This window comes from Aplysia californica, unplaced genomic scaffold (genome assembly GCF_000002075.1).
Source record: "Aplysia californica isolate F4 #8 unplaced genomic scaffold, AplCal3.0 scaffold00631, whole genome shotgun sequence".
Taxonomy (NCBI): domain Eukaryota; kingdom Metazoa; phylum Mollusca; class Gastropoda; order Aplysiida; family Aplysiidae; genus Aplysia; species Aplysia californica.
The window spans coordinates 330,492-348,382 of record NW_004797901.1 but is presented as its reverse complement, the minus strand read 5'-3'; the positions used below and the strand labels follow the sequence as shown (position 1 = coordinate 348,382).

General features: G+C 41.1%; 1 protein-coding gene across 4 annotated transcripts in view; it reads left to right on the top strand.

The window, feature by feature from the left end:
• Window positions 1-1,882: 1,882 nt before the first annotated feature.
• LOC101845720 overlaps window positions 1,883-17,891 on the top strand; it is a 31,498-nt gene continuing 15,489 nt past the window's right edge. The window contains exons 1-6 of one of the 4 annotated variants that reach the window (XM_005107796.3): window positions 1,890-2,095; window positions 5,697-5,757; window positions 6,700-6,985; window positions 8,324-8,491; window positions 14,397-14,632; window positions 16,726-16,918. In XM_005107796.3, coding sequence (XP_005107853.1) covers window positions 5,725-5,757; window positions 6,700-6,985; window positions 8,324-8,491; window positions 14,397-14,632; window positions 16,726-16,918 — 916 coding nt within the window. In that variant the 5' untranslated portion in view covers window positions 1,890-2,095; window positions 5,697-5,724. Of the gene's footprint in view, window positions 2,096-5,696; window positions 5,758-6,699; window positions 8,492-12,976; window positions 13,044-14,396; window positions 14,633-16,725; window positions 16,919-17,891 lie in introns of those variants that run through there. The other 3 variants (XM_035972265.1, XM_005107797.3, XM_035972266.1) reach the window with 3 other exon arrangements.

Genomic DNA, 17,891 nt, shown 5'->3' with positions numbered 1-17,891 from the left:
CACACACACACACACACACATTAATTTAAACGCATATCGCGTGCACAAAAATTAATCCACAGAAAAACATTCGTCCACACATGAGCGTATTTTGTACTAAGCTTTTCATCGGCATATATAAAAAAGATAAGAAAAAAAATGTTTTAGCTGTCTTTGAAATTGCAGAAAAAAAGTATTGCGACCTGCAGATCCAGTGGCCAAATTTGGACGCTATTGTTATGAAAATAGCCAACTCGTATCACCACTAAAGTGTAGGCTGCTAAACTTATCGGGTTTTTTATTATTTTTTACTCATGCTCCCGTCTGTACACGTTTTATATACCATTTTTCTAGTAGTATTTTGCATGCTGAACACGAATATGGCCTTCATTTTTGCTGCAAATCAATAGTTTTTAAGTTATTGATGTTTGAAAACAGTAATATATTGACTTGATTTTAACAACATGGCAAGGACGAGGGTTTCAGGGGGCCATGCCCCCTTGACCGAAAAAGAATCTGGGGGGCGGGGGGGGGGCATGCCCCCCCCCCTACCCTGCATTTCACAATGATTTGATGTTTTGGCAATTAGGATTGATATTTACTTGAAAGCAATTGATTTGCAAGGGTTTTAGTGGCCATACGTGTGATATTACGGCAGTTAGCCCTCAAATCAATGCATTTTTGTGTGTGGGTGCATGAGTAAAAATTTACCGACTTTTCACTCTCTTCAATCCCCTTTCTTAGAAATCTATTTTGGATCTATGCATTTTTGCATAATGTTGGGGTTACATAAATAATATGTAAATCTAATGATTTGTTGTATAAATGAGAGATCATACTGTTTTTGTACAATTTATCGTTTCGTGTAAGCGGACCTTGTGGCTACACCGTCGCAATGTGTGAGTGGGTGATAGCTTCTTTTTGTGCTGTTGTTTAGATAACAGAATTTTGCAGTTGTAAAGATTAAGAATGACAAAAGTCATGTCGGCAAGCGACCAGACTCAGACGACACGGGACTACATGTATTTTCAAGAGCTAAACCTGGAGGCAACCGGTATAACAAGAAATATCCGTGGTAGACCAACAAAACTACAGACTTCAACAAAAGTTAAGGACCATTGACAGACAGCTCTGATTTCTAAAAAAAATTTTTGTGCTCTGAAAGTGTTATTGGGTGAACAATGTGTACTGCAAAGCTTCCAAAAGGGGGGGCCAAACCGCCACGTGCAGAACGGAAATCCTGGAGGAGTTTTAGTTTTAGCCTAGCCAAATTTGCTGTTTTTTTTATCGACTTGTGTGCGATACCACGGACATGCCTCGGTTAAAATTTCCGGTTATCGTCATAAACGGACGTACGGTCTCGAACTGTGCTCATTTCGGTCGCAATATAAGCCGCCGTTAACGCAAAATCTAGTATCGCATCAGCATGCCACAAAGACGAAAGCTGAGAGACTTTGATCGTGCCATAGCTATGGCATGGCTGCAGAAAGTTGGAGCCCAAGAAGTTGCCAGAAGGCTCGCAGTGTCAGACTCTCTCATTCACACTCATTGTCTGCTTGAAGCTGTGCCATCAAGCCACTGGATCAGTCCAAGAACGCCCACGTGTAGGTCGACCCAAGAAGACCACCCAGAGTCAGTCAGAGTGTTTGCAAGTGATCCTTAGCTTATGTTGAAGTCTATAGATCCAGCTGGCATGATGCACCCACTAGGCCTAGCCTAGACCTCATCGCCCTATCCTACCCGGCCCCATCCCACCCCAACAAACAGGACACACACACACACACACACACACACACACACACATACACACACACGCGCACACACACACACACACACACACACACACACACACACACACACACACACAAACTGCACCACAAAACCCATCACTCGATTACAGATTGTTTTGTTTATTTTTTTCAATACTTTGCCTAAGTTAAACTTTTGAATTGTACTTCTTTTCTTTTCTCTCTTGGCCTACTCTTTAGTTGGAAGACAGGAAGTTCAACTGCGAATCGCGGCGTTCAATCGGTCAATTATTGTGTTCATAAAGAAACTTCACTGGCTATTCCAGAGACCAGCTCTGGATAAAAGTTGTGTTTCAGTGATGTGACAGGTAACATTCTTGTGCTTAGCATATTGTCTCAGGGAACCGTACAACGAATCTCGCTTTTTGAACCGTCTTTGTTTCTGTTACTGGTCAGGTCCTGTCTGGGCAACCACAGACTGTTCTCTGAAACAATATTGTCAGATCTGCCCTGGTCAGCCACCGCAAATCTCATCTCTTCATCGTTACGATGCTGTACTGTACACTTACTGTAGACTGTAGTGGTCTGTTGAGTCTAGATCTAGATCTTGATTCTAGATCAAGATTTCGCATGTCGTTAACTTATACAGGGTGCCCACTACTACTTGACGGCTGGATGGGGCCGATCGCCCGACTCGATCGCAAGGCTGAAATGAAACTGAAACTGAGTGAAAACAATTCGTTTATGAAAGTGGCTATTCTCACCCGCCCGAAAGTTCTCGCAAGATCAACTCCTCCCCTCTTCTCTCTCTCTCTGTCTCTTTCTGAATACTGTCTATCGGTGTGGACGATCAAATTGACCAAAACAAGAAAGAAAGTGGCTATTCTCACCCGCCTGGAAGTTCTCGCAAGATCAACTCCTCCCCTCTTCTTTCTCTCTCTGTCTCTTTCTGAATACTGTCTATCGGTGTGGGCGATCAAATTGACCAAAACAAAGTTAAAAAATGATGTTAAAACACGAAAGTAAATTAATTTGGTTGTCTACAAAGATGCTACGGCTATTTAACTTTTCGAATCGAGCCGAACTACGTGGGTCGCCATTTTGTTTTGTCCGGAAATTCTCGCGCTACTCCTCTCTCTCTTTCTCTCTCTCTCTCCACTGCCCACAGACAAAATTGTACGCTTTTAGTAGGCTACAGTTGTAATGGAACGTTTGTTCACGGCACAGAATTCTTCAATTTTTCTGTTATCACAGTGTAAAATTCTGTGGTTTAGGGTGAACGCAAAATTTGGTGAACGCGCACCGGGTGAGAATAGCCACAAGACTCGCCTGCACTATTCTCACTCCGGGTGAGAATAGAGGTGGCCTTTGTTTAAATTTTGAGGCGATCCAGTCCGTAGTACTATAGATCTAGATCTAGTATTGTGTATACAGACCCGGTAACGGGGAACAAAGTTACAAAGTGTACAGACCCGGTAGGCGAACTCTTTTGTGATTTCGGAAAGTTTCAGCGCCCTCTTGGCTCAGGGTAGACCTAGGTTCTTCTAGATCTATGGCCTAGGTCTCGATCTAGACAGACAGACATAAATCATTGATCTAGTTTCGAGGTTAGCCTAGATCTAAATAGATCTAACTAAATGAAAATTGCGAATGTCTTTTCGATGAATGATCGTTTTTCCTCCGTTTTTGGAGTTGGAGGAATCACAATTTGAAGAAAAGAACAATGTCATAATTTCAATCGAGCAGTCATGCTCTCTCTCTCTCTCTCTCTCTCTCTCTCTCTCTCTCTCTCTCTCTCTCTCTCTCTCTCTCTCTCTCTCTCTCTCTCTCTCTCTCTCTTCTCTCTCTCTCTCTTCTCTCTCTCTCTCTCTCTCCTCAGTCTCTGTGTATCGCTCGCATTCTCTTTTGGAAGAGGCTAGCCGTACTTAATGTACTTAAGTACGGCTAGACTCGCAGTCTAGCCGTACTTATTCTTAATATTATGGCTAGACTGACCATTTACAAAAAATAGGCCTACTGAATTGTAAATATACATTTTTAGTGTGCAGTACCTAAAGCCTAACTAAAGTATTTGTATTTGAGACGAAACCAGGTACCTTAATGACAGGGAATGTATTTTAAACCTCCAGTTTTCTAATGTTAATAGGGCCTAAGATAAGTACGGCTAGACTGGCAGTGTTTATCATGTTTTTTGAGAGCACCCACACAGAGAAATGAATGGTGAACGTTGATCACCAATGTCTGTTTCAGGTCTAGCTCTTCTTGAAGATGATCTTCAATTGTATTTTAATGGCTAACACATATTTCTATTTGGTGAGTGCAAATGGAGGGAAAGAAATATTTCTTATGAATTAGTTTTGAAAGCAAAAAATGGTAACAGTGAAACGGAGGGTGTAGAGGTTCCAAGTTCCTTAGTGTACATGTAATTCGCCGCTACAATGCAAGAACCACGTGTCCGATGTAGGGTCCACTGCACTCAAGACCCAAGGGTATGGTGCACTGCAAGACAATGAGTAATACAGTAAAACATCGGTATATTGGGCTGAAAAAGTACTCTTCATTGTATCTTGGTGTAACTTTTACTTTGTGTAGTCTGGAGTCCCAGTTAAAATTGTTAGGATTTGAAAACTATTGCTATTTATATTCACAACGTACCTTTATATGTGAAACTTTCTTTTCCCTAATAATGTTCACTTAATTTTCAAGGGGTTTTAGTGATCTAAAGTTCCTATATTGGACACTGTACATATTTATAATGAGATTAAAGAACATGGCAACTTAAATAGAGCAGTGAGAGTGCAAGGTTTTCGCAGAGGTAGGCCTACATGTTATGATTACGTGCGTATATAATGTGTGAGTAATTGCTGTCAGTCGGCGCTTGCAACCCCCCCCCCCCCCACACACACACACACACACACACACACACGCTACACCCCACTGCCACCACTCTCTTTCTTTCTCACACACATACACACAGGCGCGCACACACATGCACACACTTGACTGCGCGTGAGCACCCTGTGATTTGTAAAATGACGTGAAAAAAACATAATATTGCTTGGTAACCTTTCCTGTCTACACTATTTTTACAACAGTAGCTGACTAGTAGAGTTTGTGTGTGAATTATATAATGAGTATGAGGAGGGGAAACTACTTTCCGTTGTTTTATGGTCCAGACGGTTAAATTGATCTAAGGGTAAATTGATTTTTTTACATTCCTCCGACGATATCAACCCATCTGTGGTCGACTGTATCAGTCCAAGAAATGACTGAGATATATTTATTTGCAACAGTTGTCCTCAGCCAAGTACAAGACTTATCAACACTTATCATGTTGCAAGTCACATTTAAAAACTCATGGATTATCAAGACATTTTTCACCTCTAAAACTAGTGTGACGCAAAAATGGGTCAGGATGTATTTTAAGGTCTGGCTAGTTTTGGGTCATAGTCATACACCAGTTGCTAGTAAATATTGGCGCACTGGGAAGGTTAATGACACCTTGAAACTTTAGATTGTTTGAAAAACTGCTTATTTTAAGTTGCCTTTGTGTAGTCCCGGGGTTGTCAAAGGTTTTGGAGACAAACAGTGCGGCTTGTCCATCGATTGATATTCATGAGGACCCTGAGTGGAACTGAATCTAGATTTAAGGGAAACCTTAAAGCCATTTTTCTTAACACTTTGTTTCCGCACCCCACCCTGGTCACCCAACAATATTAACTAGATCTCACTAAGTGCTGAAGCTATTTTTAAAATTAAAAAATTGATGCAAGTTGTTCAGAAATGATTTTTGTACCATAAATTGCAATAACGTGCAATTCTTCAAAATGTGTCAATGGTACAGGCTACCAGGCGCGCACACATTACGTTTAATAAGAATGTGAAACTTTATTTTAAACATTACATACTTGATTTTAAACGTATTTTTAGTAGAGGTGTATTGACACTTGTTTTTCAATCCTTCCACAGAGTTTGTAGGGCTCCATCTCCTATCAACATGGATGCTTCCTCAAGTGATGCATTCCAACAGGTAAGTCATTGTTCTCATGAAGTGAGTGTTGGTTTTCATTTTGTTACTTAACGTTTTCCATTTCAATATCAGTGAGTTAGTTCGGTGTCTGCTCTTTATGTGATATCTCTATCACTGTGTCAGTCAAAAGTGCTTTTTGGTAGTACTAGTAAGTTACATGTTTACTGTCAACGATTAGTAAGGACTGTCATTTTTCAATTAATCCTTCAAGGTAAGAGAGGAACTAAACAACTGCATTTAGTCTGTCTTTGCATCCATGTTGGTTTTAAGCTCACGAGCTATTATTTTTAAAATCATGTTTTTTAATGAATGGCAGTTGTAAACAGGATTATGACTTTGTAAAATCCCTCTAACAGTTTTCAGTTTTTAGCCTTTTGACAAGTATTCCAAGGGTTACTCGCCATTTGGTGGAATTAGGAATTGTTCTGATTTTTATTCAATTTTACAAAAATACGATCGTAATACACAGCTGATTCAGGTTTTTCAAAACATTCTGGCTACCCCACCCTACAACCAAATTTCCTGGTGTGAAGGGGAGAAAAACAGAACTACCAGAATCGAACAGTCTGTGTCAGTACATCATGTGCAGCTGTCTGATTTTGCATTTGAGCCTTTGTAGTTGCCTAGTACCTCTTTGCCCTTAGAAAGACATTAGACTTCAGAGTGCCAAAGCCAAGAGTAAGGCAAACATTAGATTGACAATGTGTGAGAAAATTGTCTTTCCTTTTGTGTCATCTAGCCTTTGTTAATGTTACATGGACTACAACCCTTGTCCTTGAAACCCCATCAAAGAAGATTTTCCATAGCCACTTATTTCGAATTTTTAAGCTGGTATACTAATTTTCTATCTGCTGATAACTAAAACATAGGCTGGTGGGTGGGCAGCCCTCTTTTCCACTCGATCGTAGATTATTTAATGAGTGTGTTGTTTGTGATCCTCAGTTCCTTGATTTCATCACTGTGGCTCTGGAAGGAGAGAATCCAAAGCTCATTGAACTGGTGCAGAAACGTTATGAAGAGTGCGATGAAGACTTTCGCAACTCCCCCAAGATGCTGGCCCTGTTGGAGCAAACACGCAGGCTCATGGAGACTGAGAAAGCACGCATGTTTGTTCACCTCAAGGACTTTGTCAACGAGCTGAAGGCACGCCCCCGGAGCAAGAAAATCAAGCGAGCTGCGGAGAGAGCTGGGCCATCCTCAGTGCAGGCCTCGTCTCTGGTAACAACAGGTCAGCCATATTCCTTTCATCATCTTCAGAAGTGTCGTGTTGTCTTAGTAAAACTGGAAGCGCAGGATATTCAGGGTGGGTTTGAGAGGAAGCCAACGTTATCTAGATGGGAGGTGAGGAGAAGGCAAACTGGAAGACGGCGTTCCTGCACCATAGGCGATGGGAGAGTGGCAGAGGCCAGCACCATTTATACTCTGAGTCCTTCAAGTGGACAATGTAAGGAGGAAGTGTCAGATAACATAAACAGCAGAGCGGAAAGCAACTTACCAACTCTTTGTGCTACTCGCACTATCCCACTGCCCTGTGTTGCTGGTTCGTCGTCATCGCTGTTGACAGAGAAAGGAGGTGGAGATAGTGAGCCAAGACGGTCTGGCTCTCCACAATTTTCATTTGGCTTTGGTAAGACTAATGTTGTTCGTGGATTGCAGACAGCCAGCTTTGGCTGGAGCAAAAATTATGAGCGTAAGCACAGGTCTGTTTCTCGATTTGTTTCTGTGGTGGATGTTGACACTAGTCAAGACCAATCTCCTGTCGACATTGTTATGGATACAACCTCCAATAGCAATTTCCCCTCCTTCCATGGAAGACTGAACAAAGGCGAGTCCCCTTTCCAAACCAAGGGCAAAAGTAAAGCAGCATCAGATCATGCCAAAGTTTTATTAGACACACAACCCGTTACCGGAGTCCCTGGCACTCTGCCTCATGCAGAGCATAACTCACCACTTGCACCTTCACCATGTCAATCTGACGACACTACTTCATTGCTCATGGATTGTGAGACCTTTTCTGGCGATGAAACTCTGTCATATGTCTCTGAGTCACTCACTCTCGATTCGCCCCCAGCATCATCTCAACAGCAGTCTGATGTTTTGTCAGTGATGCCGAACAAGCGTTTGATGCTATCAGAAGACGACACAACTAAGTCTTGTCTGTCTGAAACTCATGCTTTCCACTCCCTTTTAGCCCAGGCACACCCTGACAACACATCACTGTTGCCCCACCATTGTGGGATGTCTTCTGAAGATGACGACACACCGTCTCATCTTTCACAGCTGCATGCAGTAATTTCACCTAATGCATTATTTCACCCACATAGTGAGCACACATCACCAGTGCCTGAAAATCTTGCTCTGATTGCTGAAGAAGACAAATTGTCTCTTCTCTCGCATGATGGGAGTCACACGTTATCATTACCTGACCCCCAGCTGTGTGACGATAATGACCCATCAGGACCCATCTCACGGCACATACGATTGAAAGTGCCTGTCGTTTTAATCACCAAACTTGACCCAAGTACAAGCAGTTATAGTTATAGTAAAGAACCTCGGTTTTCCACAGGTGGTGATGGCTCGTCTAAGTTTAACTCTGAGAAGACAGGTGAATCAGATGCGGAGGCCAGCACTTCGAAACAGTCTGTCTCCAAGACTGAGAAACAGAGTGTGGTAGTTTTGTCAACTGGTGATTATGATGAACAGAAGGGTCCAGCATGCTCCCGAAAGACCTCTGGTAAGTTTGATTGTCTGATACACATTGCATGGAGGTTTCAGACTTTGGGTGTTTCCTTGTGATGTTTGGGAGCATCAATAATGAGAGGATATTGCTGACATTGAGTATGATTGAGATTCCTTCTCTCATGGCTAGAAATTGTTCTTAGTGACCTACTATTTCTGGATTGCTGCTGAACGAAGTTCTTATAATATTCTGAATATCAGTAATTTTTCATGGGCCAACACGGTACCTTATTTTGTTTCATCACGCTTCATAATTCTAAATTAGACCTCCTTTGTTCAAAAGCTCACACGTGAAGTCTGTGATCATAGCAAGATGTTCAATCAACCCTTTTTATCTAGATTTCTTTGAATACCGTGAACGCCATGACTGAGGTGGTAGAAACTCCATGCAATCTAGTTTTTCTCAAAGTGCAAAGAAGTTGTAAGGAGTGAAATTTAAACAATATGTTCCACATCTAGGCTATGCACCTTTTTTAGAGAGTTATTTTGTGTTGCAATAGCACTTTGTAAACTTTTTAATTCTTTGGCATCACTTTCGGTGTCACTGTGTTGTGTGTGTGAGGTCAGTACACAGCATTATTATATGTTGCTAGCTTTTCTTTCAAATCTGTCAGAAACATTGGCCCTCTAATGCTGATAGGGTCACCTAAAAGAAGCACTCGTAGAAATCACAGGACTGATGACGGTATAAAATCAAAGACTGAATGAAGTGGGCCAACTTTGTTGACTAATGGCAATGTTGAGATGTGATTTTGCTGAAAACGAAGGCTGGGATTCTCATCATCTTTTTCTCTACGTACCCCTGCTTGAGCTCAGAGAATAACCGACTTAAAGATTTTCATCTCACAGTGCAGTTGATTTTTATGTACTTGGCCATTTTATACAATAGAATATTGAGTTCTCCCTTGCACGACAGGCAGTCACATGCTGTTTTTGAAGGTACTCTTAATAATGACTAGAGTGGCCTCAGTTTTGGGTATGAATTATTTTTTTTATTTTACCAGGACATCGACCGGAAGAGCCTACGCTTTTAAATATTAGAATCGCCGAGGAAACTTCATGTTCGTAACTTCCTCTTAGGACCCCTGAAATTTTTTGTGCGTGCAAGAAGACGAGGTGCTGAATGGTATATACCCTAGGATAAGGGGGTGTAGAAAACATAGGGAAAAAACATGATGCTTGTGGGGATTGAACTCTGGACATCAGGTTGACAAGTGAACCCCCCTCTTGAGAAGTTCCTCTGAACTGTTTGGCAAAGTTTCCAAAAGTGCCTGGTATTGGTAAATTCCTTTGCTGTGGGTCAGCGTTGAAAGTGGGCATTAATTTACCACCAATGCATTTCTTGTCTGATGACAGGTTCATATTGATCAATAGAGCTTCTTTCGCAGAAATCTGTTTACATAGAGATAAATCTACTCTCAAGGTTTCTGTTTTTTTTTTTAGAATGTTCGAGTTGTAACAATACAACAGGTTCCTTTGTGAAAACTCCCAGTAAAAGGTGTCTTGAATACTAAATGCTTTATATCCTATCTGTTGAATGTGATTATGCAAGCATATGTGATGTATCTTGGTGAAATCAGGCAGTCGTCAAAATAATGAAATCGAAGAAACCATATTTTTCAGCATGTTTTGCAATTTTTATCGAATTTTTATTTGGCTAAGCATATTCTATGTCCATATAAAATATTTCGGTGTGCATTTTACCTGAAAAAAACATTGATTAAAGGCACAAAAAATGTAAAATTTCAAAATCCAAGGACTCTCAAAGTATGGAAGTAATGAAAGTCTTTGGTGGCCTTTTTTTCCGCTAATTTTACTTCTGAAAACCAGGCAACCCCACATCCTTCAATCGCAAATATCCTGACTTCTATTCTATATAGATGGATGGGTTTTTTTTCATTGAAAGCAAGGCAAATGAACAAGTTCTAAGAGGATATTAATAATTCCATTTGCTGAATAATAATAATTGATGAGTGCCTGATCCCACAGCGTCGTGACACTTGGTCACTTTCAAGCACAAGGGGGCTATCCCGCAAAATGCTGTTTTTTGAGAAAACCGAAGGTAAAGTTTTTGCCCCTTGTTCAGTTTCTATAAAAGACAAGGAGAGTTTTCTCCAAAACCAAACAAATGTACACACTAATGAAACCAAACTTCTCCTGTATGTTGGGCAATGCATACTTTTGGTGTAGGTCAAGATTTATGGAAACCCCCGAAATCTGGGTTAGCCCGCTTGTCTTTAAAAGCGACCACATATGGTTTTTGGGGATGTGATGTGGCCCACGCCTAGTTCTAGTCAGTGTCCTCTTCTGTTTGTAGCGAAATATGGCCAGTATCCTAATGCTGAGTCACTGCTAAATACGATTCTACCTAACAATTTTTGTCAATGCCAGCAAACTGGGGGCAGGTACGAGATTTAGTGGTAGGAAAGTCTGGGATGTGACAACTGGAAATGTAGAAGACCACTTTGGGTCACTGTGTCTGAAATTTGCACAGGCTTTTCTGTTTACAGTATGAATGCAGTTATTATATGAATGCTTGTGAGCAAAGAAAGATAAAGGGAATGTTATATGTATATTTGTGGGTGGTTGGCAGGTGCTCTGGTGTGGTTTGCTTAACTTCTTTCCTATCAAACGTCTTTGTCCTTATCTCCCCTTCTTCTTTTTTATGTTTATTACTCTCTTGTAACACCTAGTGTTCTGGCGCTCATATGGCCTTATGCAGTTGCGAGCGCCCTAAAATCTCTACTAAAAAACTAACCTAAAAAAAAATAAAAAAATTATATATATATATATATATATATGGAGAGAGTCTATATAAAATATATATAGTTTATTATGAAGTGAAGGAAGGAGAGACAGAGAGAGAAGAGGGAAGATATAGGAGAGAGAGAGAGACAGAGAGTCCATCTTGTATTGTTTTTATCTCTGTTCTTCCTTGAGCGATGGTCTTCTTTCAGGTGGTTGCCTTCTCCTTGTTCTCAGTACTCAGGTCTCCTTAATTTGTTTATGTGGGATTGTTACGGTTGTCCGGATGACTCTATGTGTACACAGTTACTCAATACCCTTCTTTACAGCTTTTTTTATATGGCTTGGCATGTGGCGAATGGTGTGTCTAGATGAGATAAATGAGATTTAGATAAGATACATTCTTTATTGTTCAGATGTGGGCACATTGGTTTAGTATTTCATACACGTGCACCCACAGACACGGATTCATGCACACACACACACACACACACACACACACACACACACACACACACACACACACACACACACACACACACACACACACACACACACACACACACACACACCACACACACATACACACACACACACACACACCACACACACACACACACACACACACACACACACACACACACAAGTATGCTTGCACTTGTATGTCATAATTTTCTGTAACCTCCTCCCTACTTTGTGTTCCAAAACGGAATTTTAAAATCCTTTAAAATCCTTTAAAATCCTTTAAAATCCTTTAAAAAATTTGGATTTTGCCAACCAGTGGATAATATTCACAAAATGCCAAAAATGCTTAAGGTGTCCAGTTCGGTAACCTCTGATGTGCACGATTCTGTGAAGAATGGGATTTAGATTGCTACAAGAAAAGCATTTTCAAATTTCTACCCCTTCATGTACGTCATACTTTGTTCTGTTTTTGAGTCATACTTTTTATATAAGAAAATACTCTGTGTTCGCTTTTTGGGTCTTAACTAAATATAAGAAAAACATAAAATAATGAGATATTCACCTTTAGATAAGTAGAAATGTGCTTACTTCTCTTTCCATTGCATGAACCTTCAGCTACAATGTCTGTATTCAATACCAGATCTAAATATCTGATGCTGCTGTTCTTCTACTTCTCGATCGCATCACACTTGACATCCGGTATCTGTCACGTCTTTGAGTTCATTTCTGCCGGTCGCGATTGTGATATTAATTTGGCTCTGAGAGTACGTTTCATGCGATTTGGCGGCAAGCGGAATTGTGTCACCAAGGCTCGACTGGAAAATCAAGATCTACTTTTGCTTTCGTTACCACCCAGAAGTTTGTCAGTAATTGTCTGATAACGCAACATTTATTGTAACATGCAGGTTCGGCACTACAAATGTGGTGTCGCCATGAAAATAATTCAATATTTGTCACTGTGCTGTCACTTGTGGGGGTAACACCAACAAGAAAAAAAAAAAACAACAACGAAAAGAAAGCTATATAAGCGTCTTGTCAGGCTCGCCATTGTGACCGGTCAATGAACCTGCGCGCGTTCTGAGCGCTTCCAAGTACAGGACTCAGGAATGGGGGAGATTATTGAATTTTTAAAAAGACGCACTCGGGGATAGGGGAGGGCTTGGAGGGGGGGGGGAGGGGGGGGGGCTGGGGGCAACACCAGAGGACAAACAAACTGAAACTGAAAGCAAATGTGCAGTGTTTAGAATTTTGATTACTACCTGATCTACAGCTCTCTGCAAAGTAAGGTGTGCGTTGATGCAGTCCTTGTGTGAAATCGGGAAACGTCATATTATCTTGTAAGCGTGTTATGGAACTTAGGGGCCTAAGTGTTCGCCTTTCATTGGATTGGTGACAGGAAATTAGATCTCTATATTTTAGCTTTCTGTTCAAGATTCGCAGATTTTCAGTATCACTGCATCTTGCCCTCCCACAGTTCTTACACCTCACACACTGAATAGGTCTACTTGGGCTATTAACTCTACTTTGAGTTTGAGCATTAATTTTTGTCTTTCTCATTTATTATATAGGCCTATATATATATAAGATATGAATCATGACAGTCGATATTCTGGTTCTAGGCTCAAAACAATATTCCTTTTTATATATAGTTTATATATACAGGCAAATATGATGATGGGAAAATATAAATAAGTTGCACAAGACCCCAGGCGCCTCCACTTTCTGTACGTAATCAAGATTGTAAATATTTGATACATGACTCTTACTTGAAATTATCTCCCAAACCCTCTAAATGGTGTGAAATAACCTTTGTTTGATAAATTTATGGTTTTTATTTCAGCATTCTAGGGTTCAACAGTATAATAATAATGGGTGTTTCGCAAAAATGGGCTTCTGTGGCAATCACCTGAAAAGTTCCTCCTTTTTTAGAATTCCGAGTTGAGACCCATGCTAATAACCATTGACCCAACAGTCTCAACATGTGCTACCAGTTTCCTTGTGTACACCACCATGGGTGGTGTAAATCTTGCGGTACTGTCAAAGTAGCTTTTGTGTACAGGGGTATGATGGGCGTGTGCTCTGGTATGGTTTGCTGCTTCTTTCTGATCAAACACCTATCTGTGGGTGGTTAGCAGGTGCTCTCTCCTTCTTTCCTACCAAACATCTATTGTCCTTATCTCTCCTTTTTTGTGTTTGTTTGTTACTCTGTTGTAACACCTCCAATCTTTGGCACTTTTACAACTTGTGTTGCAAGTGCTGTAAAACTCTCACGAAAACACCTCCCCCCCATCTGTACTTTTACAAACCTAATTGTGTTGCTAGTGCTGTAAAACTCTCACGAAACACCCCCCCCCCCCCAAACCTAATTGTGTTGCTAGTGCTGTAAAACTCTCACGACCCCCCCCCCCTCCCCCTAAACATCTGCACTTTTACAAACCTAATTGTGTTGCTAGTGCTGTAAAATTCACTAAAACAAAAAACATCAATCGTTTTAATCTTTTCCCCTCCATTTCTTCGTATGTTACTCTTTTGTAAAACTCTAAACGTCGGTACTTCTTTGACCCCTTTGTGTTATTGGTGTTGTAAAACTGTTACATTACTAAAACTATGCGCTCAGGTCCTGTCGGCTTTGGGTGTGTTGGAACAAAGGGTTAGATACTTATCTGGTACTTCTGATCTGATCTCCCCAGAAACCCCAGAACTCGTGCCCCCAAAATCGGACATGCCATCAAAGGATGCAGGCCCTTCCTCCGCCGATGAGTTTGAAACACCAACCTCTTTGGGAAAATTGAAAGAGGAGCCAATGTCCTGGTGTCCCGCTCCAGGAAGGTCTGCTGAATCTCCCACACCTGCATCGCTCAGCCTAGACAGTGGCAGAGACAAGAAGAAGCAGAAGCATGTGAAAAAGTTGGAGGATCTTCTCGAGGTGATAATACTGCTACTGTTTTTTGCCCCTCCTCTTGTGTTTGACCTCTTTGTTCACACACTTAACTCTCTCTGCGAATGCCGAATGGTCATTTGATGCTTTGGTGTGGTCTATATCTTCTTCTTTTCCATGCTTTTATTGCTCAAATAGTTGAACCTGCTTTAATGGTCTCCGTGTAAGATAATCATCTGTACAAACAACCTCTTCCCATTCTCTTAAGTTAACATAAAAAAAAACAAACAAACATTATTGTAATGACAAAGGCATTCACCTGTCTATGATGGCTACTCTTCTCCTCAGCAATGGGCAACCTTGTTAGGCCATTTCCACTGTATTTGTTCCCCAAAACATGTACCTGTTATGTATGCTGATTCTCTGCATGCTATCAATGAACATGTACTTCCTCAGTTATTGTTATTAATTGTTTCTGGTCATTTGGCTCTCCAAAGTATGTTGATGGATAATGCTGTACAGTGTACAGTGCTTCCAATCTTCCGTATTTTTACGGAAATCCCTACTTTCTGAAAGTTCTGAACGTTATCAACTCCATCCGTAAAAAGTGCAATAGCGTAGGGCTACCGATATTCCATAGCAAAGGATCCTTACTTGTTTTCATATATCTTCTTGGATAAGTTCCGGAAATTAACACAAAAGTTTGCTATTATGACTAGCCAGATTTTGACCAATCTGCGAGTCAAAATGTATTGCTGAACAACCTGCAATGAATGCATAGAGAGGTAATGGCCGAGTTTGGGGAATGTGCAGTTCGGCACATTTCTATAACGTTAACCTTTTGCAAAGAGAATTACGATAATTCTCTCAGAAATAACTCAATGTTATAGAAATATTGTTTTTCATTATTTCTGGATTTGCCTGCTTTCAATAGTGCAGTAACAAATGGAATTAGGCCTATACAAGCAGTGGCAAGGGGAACTTGCTCTTTAAAAACATTGCCAGAGAGGAAAGGATGTGTTGGTGATCAAACAAGACAAAAGACAAAACCATGGTGAAAAGATAGATGTTACGGGTTGATGGTATCTCTTCAAACAGGCTCAAAATGCCATTGTCAACCCTCTAAAAGCACTAAATTTCAATTTCTTCGGGGGGCTTCATCTCCTGAACCCCCACGGGGACTCTATCCCTGGACCGAGACCCAAGGCATAGAATTTTCCTTACTTTTCAGCTTTGTCTGTTTGAAGCACTGGCTGTAGCAAATTGTAGGAGAGATAGATCTGTGGATGATTGGCGGGTGCTCTGGTGTGGTTTGCTCCTTCTTTCCTGAGAAACAACTCTCGTCTTTATCCCTCCTCCTTTTTTATGTTTGTTACTCGAGCAACACCTCTTATCTTCGGCTCTAACATGAACTAATTGTGTTGCAAGTGCCGTAAAACGCCTACAAAAAATTTAAAACAAAGAGATAGATCTTGACCTCTGAGAGGACTGGATTGTGTGATAAAGAGGGTGTGGTCAGAGAAGACAAACATTGGAAATGGTTCAGACAGAAGAAAGTGATAAGCTGTAGATTGAGACTGAAAAATGGGAATTTTACTGTGATTCACTGACAGTCCGTGCCATCTTTCACTGGATACGCCCTAGCATACAAATTTTAGCATGAAAGTTCCAATATATATTTGTGCAAAGGAAAATCTTCGGACAAATTTACCTGGTACGAAATGCATTGAACCATGAAGCCAGTAATTGGCTTGGGGTGTATTTCTGTGCATGTGCGTGCAAGTCACATTCGAGTATGTAAGGAATGTGGACTTGGGAAATGTCAAGTTTCAGGGTTTACTGGGTTAAGCTTTAGGAGCCTTGTCTGTCTTTACTGACAACTTTTCCCCTCTGATTTTGGTAATTTTCACCCATGAAGTAGAATATGTGGGTGGTCTGGTTAGCAGGTGCTCTGGTGTGGTTTGCTGTTTCTTTTCTATCAAATGTCTATCGTCCTTACCTCTCCTCCTTTTTTTTGTGTGTTTCTCTCCTGTAATACCTCTATCTTTGGCACTAATATGAGCTTATTGTGTTGCAAATGCTGTAGAAGGCGTACTAAAACTGAAATACTAAAGATGTGAGTTTGAAACCTGACTTTTCAGTCTTTGCGGAATGAGATTGAGAAAGCGCAGGAGAGGGAGCTGAGCCTGGAGGACATGGAGGCGGAAGACTCCTCCTACATCTATGAGGACAAACTGAAGAAAAAGTTTGTGGCTGCCTGGACCAAACTGTGTGAGATCACAGGCCGTACTGTGACTACAGGCCGCCCTACAGAGAAGAGCATCCGCTACAAAGGTATGGATCAGATGTGTTGTGCCTGAAGCTGTAGAGTAGTACCTGTAACCTTGAGCAAAGTACAGTCAGGCATGCATAACTCAACCACGCCAGGGTGCTTGTCAGTTTTTGGGCGTGTGGATTTATTAGTATCATCTGAAAGCTTATTCATTTGCCTTTCTTTCAATGAAAAAAATACCAGTCTCTCTTTTGTTTGTTTTGCTTTTGTAAAGTGTTTTACGACGCTCGCAACTGCATAAGGTCATATGAGCGCGCGGGAAACACCTAATATTTTCAGTTGGTAGGAAATTTAGAATTTTGCCCGGGTGGCGGCCGAAGCCCACTCTTATCAATTTTAGACCACCAAGGGATCTTTAACTTGCACAACTTGCACATGGGCCGTCAGAGATTTTTCGCCCTTGTCCGAGAAGGCTAGGTGTAGAACTTTCCTACCAGAAGATCAGGGGTGTAGCAGAAAGACAGCAGTAAGGAGGAGCCAAGGAGTAGCAGTAGAAAGACTGCAGAAAGAGTCAGGAGCCCAGAGGAGGGGGCAAAGGAGGTGAGGGGGTGGGGGCAGAAAGAAGAGATGAAAGCAGACGACAGAACATTGCTAGAGAGCAGGAAAGGAGGTGAAAGGAGACAATTTTAGAGAAGAAAATTTTTTGGTTGCTACCCAGATTCGAACCCGGGACCTTTGAATGAGAGGCCAACACCTTAACCTCTAGGCCACGAGAGCCCCCAGTCTCTCTTTAAAATAAGAAGTCGAAATATTTGGGATTGAAAGAACTGGGGGTCGTCTGGTTTTAGAGGTAAAATTAACGAGAAAATGGATGCCAAGTTCTATAACTTCAATAGCTCGAGAGTCCTTGAGAACTAATAATTTATATAATTGTTGCCTTTAATTGTTTTCCTGTAAAGCTCACAATAAAATGTGTTTTTACGTGGACATGAAAGGTGTTGAGCCAGAAAGCAAAAATACGAGAAAAATTGCTGA